The sequence below is a fragment of the Mugil cephalus genome, chromosome 13, assembly GCF_022458985.1.
Source record: "Mugil cephalus isolate CIBA_MC_2020 chromosome 13, CIBA_Mcephalus_1.1, whole genome shotgun sequence".
In the NCBI taxonomy this organism is placed as follows: Eukaryota; Metazoa; Chordata; class Actinopteri; order Mugiliformes; family Mugilidae; genus Mugil; species Mugil cephalus.
The window spans coordinates 8,959,047-8,973,382 of record NC_061782.1 but is presented as its reverse complement, the minus strand read 5'-3'; the positions used below and the strand labels follow the sequence as shown (position 1 = coordinate 8,973,382).

Genomic DNA, 14,336 nt, shown 5'->3' with positions numbered 1-14,336 from the left:
CTGTGGAGTTGATTTCAAGACAACCTCTCCTGCAGAATCAGTTTGACAGGAATGGAGCCGAGGCAAGAGATTAGCAGCACCTCAAACACATTGGGATTTTAAAAACATTAGGTCCATATCCACAAATCTTCCATATTGTCTCGGTCTTGAACAGAACTGGTTTCCGGTAGTGACTTGGGTTACAACCACTAATAATGACAAACCTTCCCTGACGAGCTGCCATAAGCCAGTCTAGACCGCGTGAGAGGAAAACAATACAATGCAGTGAGATTTACTGTACATGTAGTTCGTGCAGGCTCCTTTCCAAAGAATTCTCAGCCTATTTGCATATTTCCACAAACACTCAGAGAAGATTTTTTTTCGTTCTCATGGGGAAACACAAGTTTATTTCACAAGTAATGCATTCAGGCAAAATTATGTCATGAAATGGAACATCTTGATTTTCAAACGAGTGTTGGCTCCTAGTTGCCACATGCTCAGTTTGGGCCTGGGCCAGTACAGTGATATGAACAGTCCTGCCGAGTGTGGGGATGACGACAGCCGCTTGTGTTTAACCTGAAACGACGTGGATTATCTTGCTACTGCAAAAAAACACAAACGTTTTGAGGACATGTTTGGCTGAAGTTCAGTTTTAAAAGTTGAATAAAATGTTCACATTTAAAAATAGATATCAGGTGCTAAGCAACTGAGCACTGAGCAAATTGTATATGAATGAGATCGAGCTACACAAATACATTTTTGAGAATGGGGTGCTGAAATAAATCTGGAAACAGCAATCAATCACACCAGAGCTTCAGCGGGGAAACTGGACAGTTTTCAGACACATAGGAGCCAGTATTTCAGACCGAGAGCCATGACGTACTGCATGGCTCCTGCCTGTCTGAAATCCTCGATCTTTAACACAAAACCAAATCTAAACTCCAATTAAAGGTTTTTGACTTTCATTTGCGAGCCTCTCTTGACCACCACTACTTATGGGTGGAGGCTAATTCTGTTTCAAGTATCTGACAAAGCCCAAGTCAAAGGCTCATGTATCAATTGCTGTAATGCATTCAGTATTTGATCTGCATGTGTGTTCACAGTGAGGGCAGCACAAAAAAAAAAGAAAAAGATAACGTAGTAAAAAGCTGCACAAGCACAAATAATGCTAGTCAGCTGGTCATGTGAGAAGAAAGCATGGTCTACCTAGGGTAAGCATGTAGCACGACAGAATATCATCTCTATCTCCGTGGCGTCAGGCATCTTTGCTGTAGCCACCCCACCACCTCAGGACCTCTTCAGTCGTCGTAATCTCGAGGTTCTGGGCACATTTACACCCCCCTCCTCTCCCAGCGTGGATCTGGAACCAATAGAGGAGCCAGAGGATGCAGGCTTGACAGATAGGCCCCTCAGACTTGCGGCCAGCCTGTTTTGGTTTGTCTGTGCCGTGTTATTGCTTGTGAGGGGGAGCCTCTGGGCCCGTTTCCCTGGAGTAAGCAGCTCTACTTCCACTGTGGTTTTCTTGCACTCTGAGACAGGGAAAGCCTTGGACTCTGCCTTGGCTTCGACTGGAGGAAGGGGCGGCAGAGGAAGAAGGTCATGCTTGGATGTTTGTGTGGTGCACTCGGTGGAGTGACTTTGAATTGTGGCTGGAGGTCTTCCAACACAAGTCCTTTTGGCCCTCCGGGGGTGAGGGTCTTCCCCAGCATCACTCGACTTGCATCTCTTGCCACTCTCCTGACTGATTTCGTGTTGGCAAAAACCTGCTGAGGCCCCGTTTAGGATAATGTTGCCTGGAGGACTATTCTCAACTCGCTGCTGATTCTCCTCAAGATCGGCTCTCAGATCCATTTGCTGCTCCCCCGTAGTGGAACCATGTAGTTCTTCCTGGACACTAGCTTGTTTGGCTCTGAAACATTTAAAAGGACAGGAGGATGTGAGCAGATACTTGAGTGTCCTTTGACTACTGGGGTTGGAAAGTTCTACATTAGCTCATACTCACATCTTTTGAAGCACTGTCTTCTTTGTTTTTGTGGAGCAGTTTAAAAGCTCTTGGGTTTCTCCCACATTGGAAAAATATTCCGATCTGCTTTGTTCACTCAGCTCACTCTAGAGAAGACAAACAGAATTGGTGTAAACAAAAAAATATTATTTCTGGCATCTCCTGGAAAGGTTTGGCTCCATGGTGCCGTCATCTTCTGGCATTGTTGGACCAGACTCACTTCACTAATGTAAAAATGCTAGAAACCTGTATATAGATTCAGTGTTATCACCTCACTATTTGAACTATGATTCAGCACGAGAGGAATGTTTCCTATGATGCCTTCGGAGACACGTAGCGACAGCCCAGCTGGCACAAATAATTTGTCCTCTACTTAGAATTGTCCAAAGCAGCCACCTCAAAGGCTTCAGAAAATGATCACTGCTTCATCTCAGTATGATGAATGTTCTAGTCTCCACTGTCTGAGGCTTAGCGTGAAGCTTGCAGCCAGAGGCAGAATTACTAAACGGTGACCATGCTGACAAGTTAAAACAGTGAATAAAGAAGACTCTTCATAAGATGAGCAAAGAAGAGGAAATTACATGTGGGACATGGGAATGGAAAAATGCAAAAAAAAAAAAAAAAGGAGGTGGAATAAAAAAAAAGCATCTTAGAAGACGGATCAAAAAAATATAAACAAGTCGCTGGAAGTAGCAGCGATGTTCAAATCCAGAGACTGAAAAAAACAAGGCGAATCCCCCTCTTCACTTTCAAAAACCACAATTTATGAAACTCTCCCAGGACAAAGTGTATACAGAGACTTGTGTGCCTTTATTTGCATAAAATCTTTACTCCACATGCAACTGCAAACCTGAGTTTCGTTCAGTATATCCACCATACCACGAGGAACCTCTGAGGCGGAACAAGGAACAAGCTGAATATTGGATCTCACCAACGCAGACCCTCAACAGGCCATTAATGAAGGTTAATCACACATCTTTACCTTGGCTGACCGAGAACAGGCTCTGCATTTACGAGGGAACGAGAGACGCTGGAGGCAAATTGAGCGGAACTTACAGGTTGAGAGCCCGTCAGTTCAGCATAGATTAATTGCATCAAAAAAAAAAAAAAAAAAAGCTGGATAACATCACAGTAGGACTGGTTTAGAAAGTCGGTGTCCGTTTGTTCCTTTGGGAAAAGCAGGAACTACAGCCATACCAAGGGCTGCAGATGTTAGGCTATACTAAGCCCATAGTACACCTGTGCTTTTCATTAGCATATCAGAGCACAAACATTGTGTAATAAAGTAAAGAATTGGATTTTTTTAAATTTTTCCTCACTGAGAACAAAGATCCACCAGCATTTGATGTCTTTTGATATAATGGCTATCTAGCAAATGTTGAGATCATCCAATATGATCACAAAAATCTCAGTAAAAAGTCATGGGATCATCATTGGATTCAGTAACATCCATCCTGTAGACACTGTGAACATATAAAGGTTTGTGTCAATCCATCAAGTACAGATTTAAGATATTTCTCTGATAAATGAAACAATCTGACGTGCTGGTGGCCCGAGATGAGAAGTCAGACTGTCATTCTACAGCCACCATGAATGTCTGAGCCAAATATCACGACACTACCCAACAGCACATAAGTTATTTCACTACGGTGGACTAGCTCTCATTACTATCCGCAGACCAGTGCCTCTGACATGACTGAAAACTGACTGCCTGCTGAACGGGGGAAACAGAACCAGATAGTGGTTAAATCTTGGAAGATTCAAGGTTGTGGCATCTCTGTTTAATAGCTGTCATTTCCAGATCATTACAATTCCATAAACTGGTTGGTAAAATGATCAATGTGCACTTTAAAGAGGGGAAGCCAATGCGGTAAGCTCTGGCATCCACTAGCTGTTCTGAATTCCAAAAAAATAAAATAAAATAAAAAAATAAAATAAAATCATTAAGGTCTTCTCCCACGTGTCACGAAAAACCAGTGACAACATATGAACAACTGACAGGGGGTAAAGAGTGATTGTCCCAAGCTGTAAGGGCGAGCTGGGGCATTGTGGCTTTGCCTTGGGTGTTGAAACCTAGCAAGTGCACTCTGTTCTGTGGTGGGGTAGATGGAATAAAGAGGCCAGACAGAGGGAAAGGGAGTGAATAAGGAGGCCGGGCAACAGGGCAGTAGGCGGAGTTGACAAGAAACAAGGGACAAAATACTACAGAATGAATAAAAGAAGGAGAGTGTTTAGAGGGGAGCACAACAAAAGCAGAAGCAACCCCCCAGAGGCACACTGCCTGACCCCAACAGTCTGTCCAGCATGCCCACAAACGCAAGAATCCTCACACAGGAAGTTCTCCACAGGCTGCTCTTTGTGCGGAGATGGAGTCATGCTACAGTGTGGGCAGAGTCTCAGTCTTTACGCTCTCTCATGTCCACAACTACAGCCGGCCTGAGACTTGGATTATGGGACAATGATACACACACACACACACACACACAAACTTGCATTTGCCTACACGCTCGCACGCCCACCCCAACAACAACAATTCTGAGAAAAATGTGGGTGCTATCATTTGCATTGTAATGCCTTGATATGTATTCTCATCTGTTTAATATGAATAAATGCTGTTTGAAAATGAACTTGAAAGAAAAATCAACAAGAAGCCAAAGGGAGGTTCTCTGGGAAAGTTTAGTGCCTTTCTGTTCCTGTCGGCACGACTTCAAAAGAGCAAGACAGTGAAAGAAAAGAGTCACAGAGAGGAAGGATCATGAAGAGAGGAAGAGGTTGGATATACATAGCGAGTAAAAGAAAAATAGATGAAAAGACAGACAGAGAGTGATGGTGCATGAATTATCACCAGGAGTTCAGCGGCTGGATATTCTGTATATAGCAACTAAAGCAGAAAGAAGAGGGATTAAACAGAGAGGGAGAGTGAAAGAGAGAGTGAGATGAAACATGAACAACATAATAATCGTCACTATGTGTATAAAACGTTATTGTGTGGGAACTGAGGTGGTCTAATCGTGTATGAAATGATGCAAAACTCCAAATAACTCGAGAGAGAGTCTCACAAAAAATGAGGGAGGGATGTGGTAAAAAAGGAACGTCTACCCGCCGCCGCTGCCACCTCTCCCAAAGCAGAAAGGATTCAACAACCGCCCCCCCTCCTCCTCCTCCTCCTCCTCCTTCTCCCGACCGTCAGCCAGTCTGCTCGCCCCCACACAAAGCTGCGAAACGCTCCTCGTGATCCAACACGTAGAGCAGACCGACAGTGCCCTCCCCGGCCCCGGAGCCTCCAAAACAACACGGCTCCACCGCAGGAGTTGCAGCAAGGCAGCACATCTGGATGTCAGATTATAGAGATAAACCTGGCACAAGGGGCAAGGAGAGCAGGGAGAATGAATCACTTGCTTTAAAAGGATACCAATGCAGATTCGCATAGCTCGTCCCGACTCTGAATGCCTCCTGGAAACAACTTCAAAAAGATAACCAACAACGGGCTCCATAAAATACATGGAATGAACAGTTTCTCCTTGGCCATCTTAGATAAGGTAGGAACACAGATAGGAAGATTATGCTGGTTATCTTTTAGTGCAGCTGCACTGATAAGGCCAGAGAGTCTCTGAGTAGTCTAAAATACTCCACTGCTGGGAATGGAGAGGGATGAGATTACCCCTCTTGGCATATTAAAACAATTCTTAATGATTATACCAAGCTATATTGCTATATACTAAAGTTTTGCCTCAAATAATTCACTCTCATGACCCGTTCATATATATATGACAAACAACAGGTTGTCTTTTCGGGCGTCTAAACCAAACGTACTGCGGAGCGGAATTTGAAATATGAAAATAACTAGGAGCAAAAAATCCACGATGACAACTCAGAAAACCTTTCGGTGCAGGAAGCTCCAATCAACCATCAACTCTGATTTGACAGAGGAAGCCAAATTGTTTATTCTTGCATTACTAATGTTTCCGTATGTCACCTGGAACAAACCAAACCCGTGAGCCAGTGAGTTGCCGTCTTGTAAGACCAAGCATTAACTCATCCGTCACGCCTTGAAATGTTTGAATCCCTCAAACCATAGAAGTTATAAAAGCAGAACTCTTCTTTCCTCTCAGAAGCCTTTGAACAGCTCTAGCATAGCACTGCTAAATATACAAAATCCTTGAACTGGGACCAAGAAACAACAACAGCATTTAAACTGCCGGGGCAGAAATACCTCCTGCAGAGATGTTCGTGAATGTAGTGTATAAATTCCACCCCTCATCATCTACCCACCCTGCTCCCACAGATGGAGCGTGCCCTGTTTGTCTAAGCTTACCACATCTTCTCTGCGACAAAGTCAACAAAACATGCATGGGCACATACTTTTCTAAAATAGAAGACAGTTCTTATGCCCAAACAATGACAAAAGTTCTCTGGATCCACCCATGTGAAAGGATTAAGACAAGCTGTTAACTCTGTGAACTGCGTGCATTTCAGTGAAAGCAGCTTGAGACGGGACAGAATCGTGATACTGTAAGAAATCGCAGCCACGCATTTGGCCCAGAATGAGAGGGGAGGACAGAAGACACTGGACGCTTGGGAAAGGACTGCTGCTCGCTGTTGAGAGCTGTGAAGAACAGAGGCGTGCTGAGGTCATGAGTAAACACACAGGCTCGTCCAGAGCTCAGAAGAGAGGAAAGAGGGGAGAGGGGAGAGGGGGGGGGGCTGGAAACACATCTGCACTGCCTTTGATCCAAACTTCTGCAGCCCAGCACGCCACTCACCTCAGCTGCCCACTCTGTGCCTGACTAGAAAACAACAGCCACGGTCCCAAACACTAGCGTTTGATTCCCATGCTGCCCTCCTTAATCTCGGCGCTGACGTGCAGTAAAAGCAACGATTAATGAGGGAAATAAATGTCAAGAAGAAAACAGAGCTGTCAAGAGACAATGGATTTTTGTGTGCTTCCCTCTGTCTCATGCAAAACAGTTGGTTCCTGGAGGTACAGACTATGTGTATGTGCATGACTGGTTTCACACTCCAGACATGACAGTCATGCCTTTACAGGAATAAGTGGGCTCAAATCAAAAGACTCGCTGGAGGGTTCAGCAGGGCCTGAAACTCCTCTTTTTAGTTTAAAAAAACACTTGAATCAGGTGTGACTGTGAGAAAGTGAACACAGCAGTTGAACCATTTGGGCGTGTCCGTTCTTACTTACACCATCTTTTATCATTGTTTACAGTGTTATTTTGTTAAGTTTTCGTGTTTTCAATGGACTGTAACACTATCAACACCTTTCTGGAAAAACTGTCTGATGTAAAGATTAACCAGCCACGCCTCTCTGTCAATCAGCGCTATTTTCTCGGGCATTTCAGGTGTTTTTGTTTGGAACAATTATGACAACTTTCGCTTTTCCGAGGAGGTTGGATGTGATGTTGTGCCAACTGGATAGTTTCCGTAAGTTACCACCTTAAAAGTGCAATATATGCTTCTACCTGCTCGAAATTGCAGTGTAACGAAACAGAAAAAGTTGCGGTTGCGTCGTACTAAAACTGAACAGAAGACGTTTCAGATTTCAAAATCGAAAGGTATCATGGTTCCTTCTACACTATTGGAAATTACTAAATCCTGTTTTCTTCTCTTCTGACTTTTTCTTCATATTTTCTGTCTGAAAATATGACTAATAACAGCTCGCTGCTCACCATACAGCTCACATCCAGTATACTCAAGTGTGGGAGTGAGAGGCTGGCTTTCACAGGACAAAAAGGCCAAACCATGATGTCACCTTAATTCCCTCACAACTAACCCCCTGACCTTATGAAAACTGCACATTTGATGAGTCTACATTTCCACTGCGGTTAAAGATTTTTGTTCAACAACTCACACAAACAGAATCCTAACAACAAACCCAAAACCACCCCGAACACAGGGATATGTGGCATTTTTTGGGACGAGCAAGCCTGTGCTGTCAAAAGCTGTGGGATGAAAGACCCCTTCTCAAACACGAGATTAACTCTGACACGAAACTCCAAAGACTCCATTACTTTTAGACAGGAACATTATTATACCTTACCTCAGTTGTGACTCATGGCACTAACTTTTTTTCATTAAGATTTTTTGACTACTCTGGCAACTTTTAGAGTAAAACAACTCCCTCTCTGACAAATAAGAACAGAGAGAGGGATGTAAACAAATGATCATTTCAGTCATGTGAGAAACTTCAGCCTCTCTGTCTCGTATCTTTCCCCTTACAAACCAGTCTCGAGGTTGAGCTAGTGAGAGCTCCACCACAAGACTCCCACCCTCCAATTCCCTCTGCTTGTACTGTATGAGCCCAGAGAACCACATCCTGAGGAGAGGAACGCAATCGACAGCAATGCCTCCTTGAACTGGAAAATTGGTTACACAATCTGAACTTTTCACTGACGACTGTGTTGCTCCACTAAAAATATTACAATCCCTGCTTTCATTGGAAGCCAAACTGTGGAGAGTGCAGAGAGGTTTCAAAGGGAAACAATAGCAAAATCCCCATAGAAAAACAGCAGGCCACTGATCATGGGATGTGATGGGAGAAATGTCTGTCCTTGATGTGAGTGCCAAGGTGAGAGGCTCCACCGACATTTCCCAGAATGCTCTGGGGAGTTTGGGATCAAATGAACACTGACCAAAGGATAGTTGATTATAATATAAGTGAACAAAACTGCAGTAGTCGGCCTCGTGACATGGGCAAGGCGCTGTGTACGCTGACAAGAAGAGAATACTAAATCAAGGCAAATCAAGTGGACGGAGTTCCCCTTTAAAACCCCAAAACAATTTAACAAAAGGATGAAGCGTGTTGTGGCAGCTCTCTTGAACAATGTTCTTTTTAATGGAGAATATGTATTGAGGTAGTCAAATGTAATTTTACACGGAAAAGTTCTAACAATACCAACACTGACTGCAAGACCAGAAATGAGAAAACAACAAAAAACAAGTGCCATCAGGTGCTCAGTGTCTATTATCTGGATTTTCTAAGATGTACAAACGTATCTTTAGCTACACTTGAATAGAATAAAACTGTGCAGGTGAACGGGAGGCTGCTAAAGAAAAGGCGACCCAACCTCTTGTTCTCCTCTCTCTGTTTCTCTAAAAAGCCCCAGTGGGTTCAGAGCCCACCCCCTTGTAAAGAGGATCAGCATTTATAAGTGAGAGCACAATTTGGCAACACATCCCTATAATAACGCACAGACCCATGCAGGACTTTTTGCCAGGCGACTGGAAGAGGAAATAGAGGAGTATAAACAGCACTCACCGCGGCCAGGCTCGGGTTTCTATGGTGCGCTGAGGCATCTTCTGGACAGCTCACACACACAACATACCGTTCGGGAAACACACGCAAATCTGAAAGCAACAACACAGACCCTGCCGGTTAATACCGTGGCCTCACCTCTAATTATTAGCCCAAGTCAGACAGAGGGAATTGTGGTGGATGTTTGAAATTTACGTCTACAAACACCAAGTATTTACAATTCCTCAGACCAGGGAGAAAATTGTAGTTTAGATATAACTGCTCGACTTTATGAGCTGCGTAAACAGCATGAAATATTAGAAAATTTTACATTAACAATGGCTTTGGGAGTAATACGACGGTTCCGTTGACTTCAAAAGGAAAGATTATTTTCAGTACAACAACAATATTATAACATGGATTATGTCGTTAAAATATATTTAACAGTCTGTAAGCGCTCCAGATGAACTGACCTCAAGATATCACCTTGCAACCAAGCTGGGGAAAGCCCAACCTGTAGCCTGTTGCACACATTTTAAAGCCTTCATGATTGCAAGCTTCCTATTTTAACAAACGAAGAGGAGCGGATATCTGTGATTTCATTTGCCGTGACACCTTCTGTTCAAGGTTTTTTTGCAACATTTGTGAAAATGCAGTTGGACAAATTTGTCAAAGATGGGTTCTTGGGTGCAAATTTAAAGGCGAAAAATAATAATAACATTGCAATGCATTTGAATTTACTGGGAGAATAAATGCCTTGCAGAGCATAAACTCTGTAAAGTTTACACAACCCATAATTAAACTGGAACGTCTGTTGTGAAATTTGCAGAGCACATTTGCCCACTGGACAGAAAAGAAAAGAAAAAAAAAAAGAAGAAGAAAACATTTCTTCACAGTGACCTGGCTATTCACATAATAAAAACCCTATGATATAATTTCAGTTTTGGCCCACAGATAAATAAAAATGGTCAGTTTTTTATAACCCTATCAACATAAATCTGAAAATATCAAAGGGTTCTAACTGAATAATTATAGTAATCAGTTGGTAGCAATTGCCCAGTCATAATAAATGATCCATTTTATAGCTAATTTTTACATGATCTTACCACATATGTACAGCTAATCCTGTGCACAGAATTCAACAACCTCTGACCTCAGGAGAGGTCTAATTTGATGTGCAGCGGACCTGCAGAGACAAACTGTCATCTCAATCTGCTGTGGGTCGCTGCTGCGCTGACGTCCAGGCCCTGGCCCCCAGGGAGAAGATATTAACTTTACTGACAGGAAGAGAACCATGTTGGTCCCATGAAAAGGTGGCCAAGGGTCATAAGCAATAGATGAGCCGTGGAGATAGATTCTCACTGGCTTCCACAGACGGCACTGCGATCTTTCCCTCTCTCCCACTCTCAGTAGCCTCTCAAGGGAGCCACTTAATGGCCGCCTGTTTTCAACAACACCCTAAGCAGGTAGGGACAGGACATAAAAACAAGTGAGGGGGAGAAAAATCAACACGCAGGCCACAGATGACATGCTCTTTCTGTGGGAAATTTGGCCGAGCATGAACCACTGAGAGGTCTATTTCTGATTCATTTAACTGGGGCCGGTTTATTGAAAACATGCAGGTCACGTACCTTGCTTGACAACACATCTGAGACTGGAGTGCCGCTTCAGAAAATTGGCGACCAGGTTGAAGTTTTCCCCTATAAAACAAAACAAAGCATTAAAACTGCTACTACTACTGAGACCGGGTATTACTGGGTAATATTAGGTGGAACTCTAGATGGTGTGTGTTTGCACTGCTGTCCGCCCTTGATACACTGATTACATACTGTGTATTCAATTTACCACCAGGACCAGCTGCTTTCTTGGTCACGGAAATTTGACTCAGACAGAGAGAAAATGTGGTTAATGAACGGACACACTATGAAAATATATCATATCCAATATAAGTTATCCATCTGTGGAAGAGCTAGGAGTCTCGGATATACTTCAAGTGATTATAGGACCAGGGATTAAAACTCATTTAAGGTCATTAATGTAGAAAACATTTCCCACATATGGCTCCATATGCATAGGCACAGCCCACACATTTCCTGCTCACCAAAGCCAAATTATTTATTGACTGTGAAACATTTTTTTTTTTTTCTATTTTAATTTAACTACCCTCCCAGTTTGGCACAAGCAATGAAACCATGTCCCTGCTCTATTTGTCAAGGAATGTTTGTCATGGTATGTAAGATGCGCCGGTCAGAAGCAGTGGCCTGTTGCCTAATCTGGCAGGAATTTGTTGACTAAAAGCAAGGGTCTGACTAACACGCAAACCAGTTGTTCTTTGCAAACAGACACAAAGCGCTGGGAGGCTGACAGAGCCTGCCAACGTTTTCGGACCAGCTCACCTCCTCCTTTCTATTATTTCTTAGTTAGCATCCTCTCACATGTTGTAGCTGCCATGTGAAAACCCCATTACCTGTAATCTGCGGGTATTTTAGTGCTTTAACTCAATAACTCATTTCAATTAAAGGCTTATATGTTTTCCTTCATTCCTTGGAAACTCCTGACCCCTTGTGCTCAAGGCTCTTTCGGAAATCATGAAGGATGTCAAATATGCGGTGTCTTCAAGCAAAAAAAAAAAAAACGAGGGCGTCTTTATTTTTGAAAAGCTGACAATTTGTGTAATGGCTATGTTTATGCCTGTCAGCAGTCACTCGGGACAAATATGGAAAACACTGAGTCTCATTTATTTGTGTATGCACTTGTATATAAGTTAAATGTAAAGAGAGGGAGAACCATGTATGAGAGGAGGGTGGGTTTCGATGGAAATCATTCGATCCTCCTATTTTAATGGGAAATTGCTATTTGATTGTACCTCAAGCATCATTAAGGAAATAAATCTTTACAAAAAAAAATCTTGTCTAAAAGCTTACATTCAACTGGAACATATAGCACAAAGAACAGGCCACACACACATTAGTGAGGGTGCCTCTGTGAGCATTTCTCTGCACTGATGTAATCTCAGAACAACTCCAAGCGTTTAATTATCGTCTCCAAAAAGACGCTTGCCTTTGGACAATGACATGCAATTACCGAGACAGTTCGCCACAAAACTGCCACAGGTATATGCTTACGACGACCGTCCAGTGATTAATGGCACCGCCTCTGCTTTCTTTTTCTTCTGGCGTGTGGCAGAAGTACCTACTTTCAAGAACCAAATTCACAATAGCAACACAACACTAACATAGATTAATAAAAGAGCAAGTGAATTGCTGAATCATGAATCAAGTAAGTTTGACAATGTAAATATATATTATACGATATTGTGAAATGTCTGTAACCATGATACTAAGCAATTATGATCAATATTTTTCAAAGCTTATTCAGTTAAATTCATATTAAGGCGATAACAATCAACCTTTGGAAATGCTTTTGATCCTCAATTTTAAGCCAGCAGCAAAATTTATATGAGACAATGTCTGACAGTTGGTTTGATTTGTGTACATAAATTATAATCTCTTCAAAACCTAACAAAACCAACCAGCTTATCGGCTCTGTTAAAACTAGACTTCTTGGAGACTACGGTTGTCTGCCTACTTGGTGTGTCATAAAACGTCAGTTATTGTTTACATGTTACAGATAGTGTCACATTAATTGTTTTTAAAAGCACATAACGTACGTCCTATTAAGGGCGAGATAAAGAATTAAGCTTTTCTTAAAACTGCGACTGTCCCTGTAGTATTTTTTTAGTAGCCATCTATTCAGGGATTGACTAGAGCGTGGGAGACCAACTGAAAGCATTTTCATATTTGTAAGGGCAGAAAATTAGGAAGGCTCCAGGATTCGCAGTCTGGGAATAACATCATCTGCCTTGCAGCAAGAAGGTTGTGCAATACAGTTTTAGTGGATAATTATAGAAAATAGGGATTTTGTAGAAATTGAAAGTGCAGATGTGGACAGTTTCTATTTATCCTCTATGTATCCTGCTGAAGACAACAATGAGCCCAACCAGCGTACAAAAGCAAAACCCTCTCGGTTAAAAGCACCACGTCAGTCAGATATTTAGTGGAGACTGTAGAAAATCCATTACATGTAATGAAGCCTGAAGGGTATCAGTCACTGAAATCACCCTGGTGATGTCTCTGTTGGTGTTCTTCCAGGCCTTTTTTGATCCGTAGCAAGTTTGGCACATATTGTACTGAGGTGACTGGCACAACCACTCACAAACAGGTCACTGGTAAATACAAGAAAATGCCATGTTTGGTAAGTACCAGATCAGTGCACTGCAGCTGGTCTCGGCATGGAAAGCAAATTATAAAATTTGCATGGATGCATAAACATGTGGGACGCCATGTTTAAAAGTGGTGTGTAGTTATTTAAGTCGGATGTAAACACTCATATAAAGCATGTTTGTACTTTAACCTCATAGTCGGTAGTCCCAAAATGTTTGTGTGTTTACATCAGCTTGTTTGGGACAAATAAACTATTCCTGCGTAGTCTTGTCAGAAACTTGTGGTCTAGGTTTTGTAAACAACAGGAAGAAGAATAAATAGAAAGAGAGGGAACTCGATCACTCTTTAATGTCAGCTAATATCGCAGCAAGAATAAAATCATTTCTGCAAGTCTTTTTCAAGTTTTGCCTTTTTCCGTAAACAATTTCTAATTCGATACTTCAAAACGTGCGTCCCCGTGTTTTTCTAGTGTAAGAGAATGCAGCTAAAATCACAAAAAAAAAATGTCACACTGCCTTTCTTGTGGGACCCAGACACACACCGATGTTATTTTATGTGTTCACATTGTTGGAATATGCGCCTCAATGAGCTGCCGCCCTTGAGAGTCTGTCCCTTTAGAGCTTGTGTACATAAAGTATGCAATAATAATAATGGATAAGCACTCTTTAAATAGACTACAATTAATCCCAAGGGGAAGTTGCATTCGGACACTGTAAGGGTATGTTGAGCATGTTTGTAGTTAATAGCAGCATTCCTTTATGGGGAAAGATTTTGGTATTTCGTTCTTCCTTAAATAGCTGAGCAGTAGTCATCTATCATCCATTCGGGATATCTACCCAGAGAGGAATGCAGATCCGTATCTCTGTTTTGTTTTCTCTCTCCATTA

At 42.3% G+C, this 14,336-nt stretch overlaps 1 protein-coding gene across 1 annotated transcript in view; it reads right to left on the bottom strand.

Moving 5' to 3' along the window:
- Nucleotides 1–106: 106 nt before the first annotated feature.
- The window catches only part of LOC125018935 (SLX4 interacting protein), a 29,825-nt gene continuing 15,595 nt past the window's right edge, over nt 107–14,336 (bottom strand). The window contains exons 5-8 of the mRNA XM_047603394.1: nt 10,859–10,927; nt 9,252–9,340; nt 1,982–2,088; nt 107–1,888 (exon numbers count right to left, since the gene is read on the bottom strand). Of these exons, the coding sequence (XP_047459350.1) occupies nt 1,267–1,888; nt 1,982–2,088; nt 9,252–9,340; nt 10,859–10,927 (887 nt within the window). The 3' untranslated portion in view covers nt 107–1,266. The remainder of the gene's footprint in view (nt 1,889–1,981; nt 2,089–9,251; nt 9,341–10,858; nt 10,928–14,336) is intronic.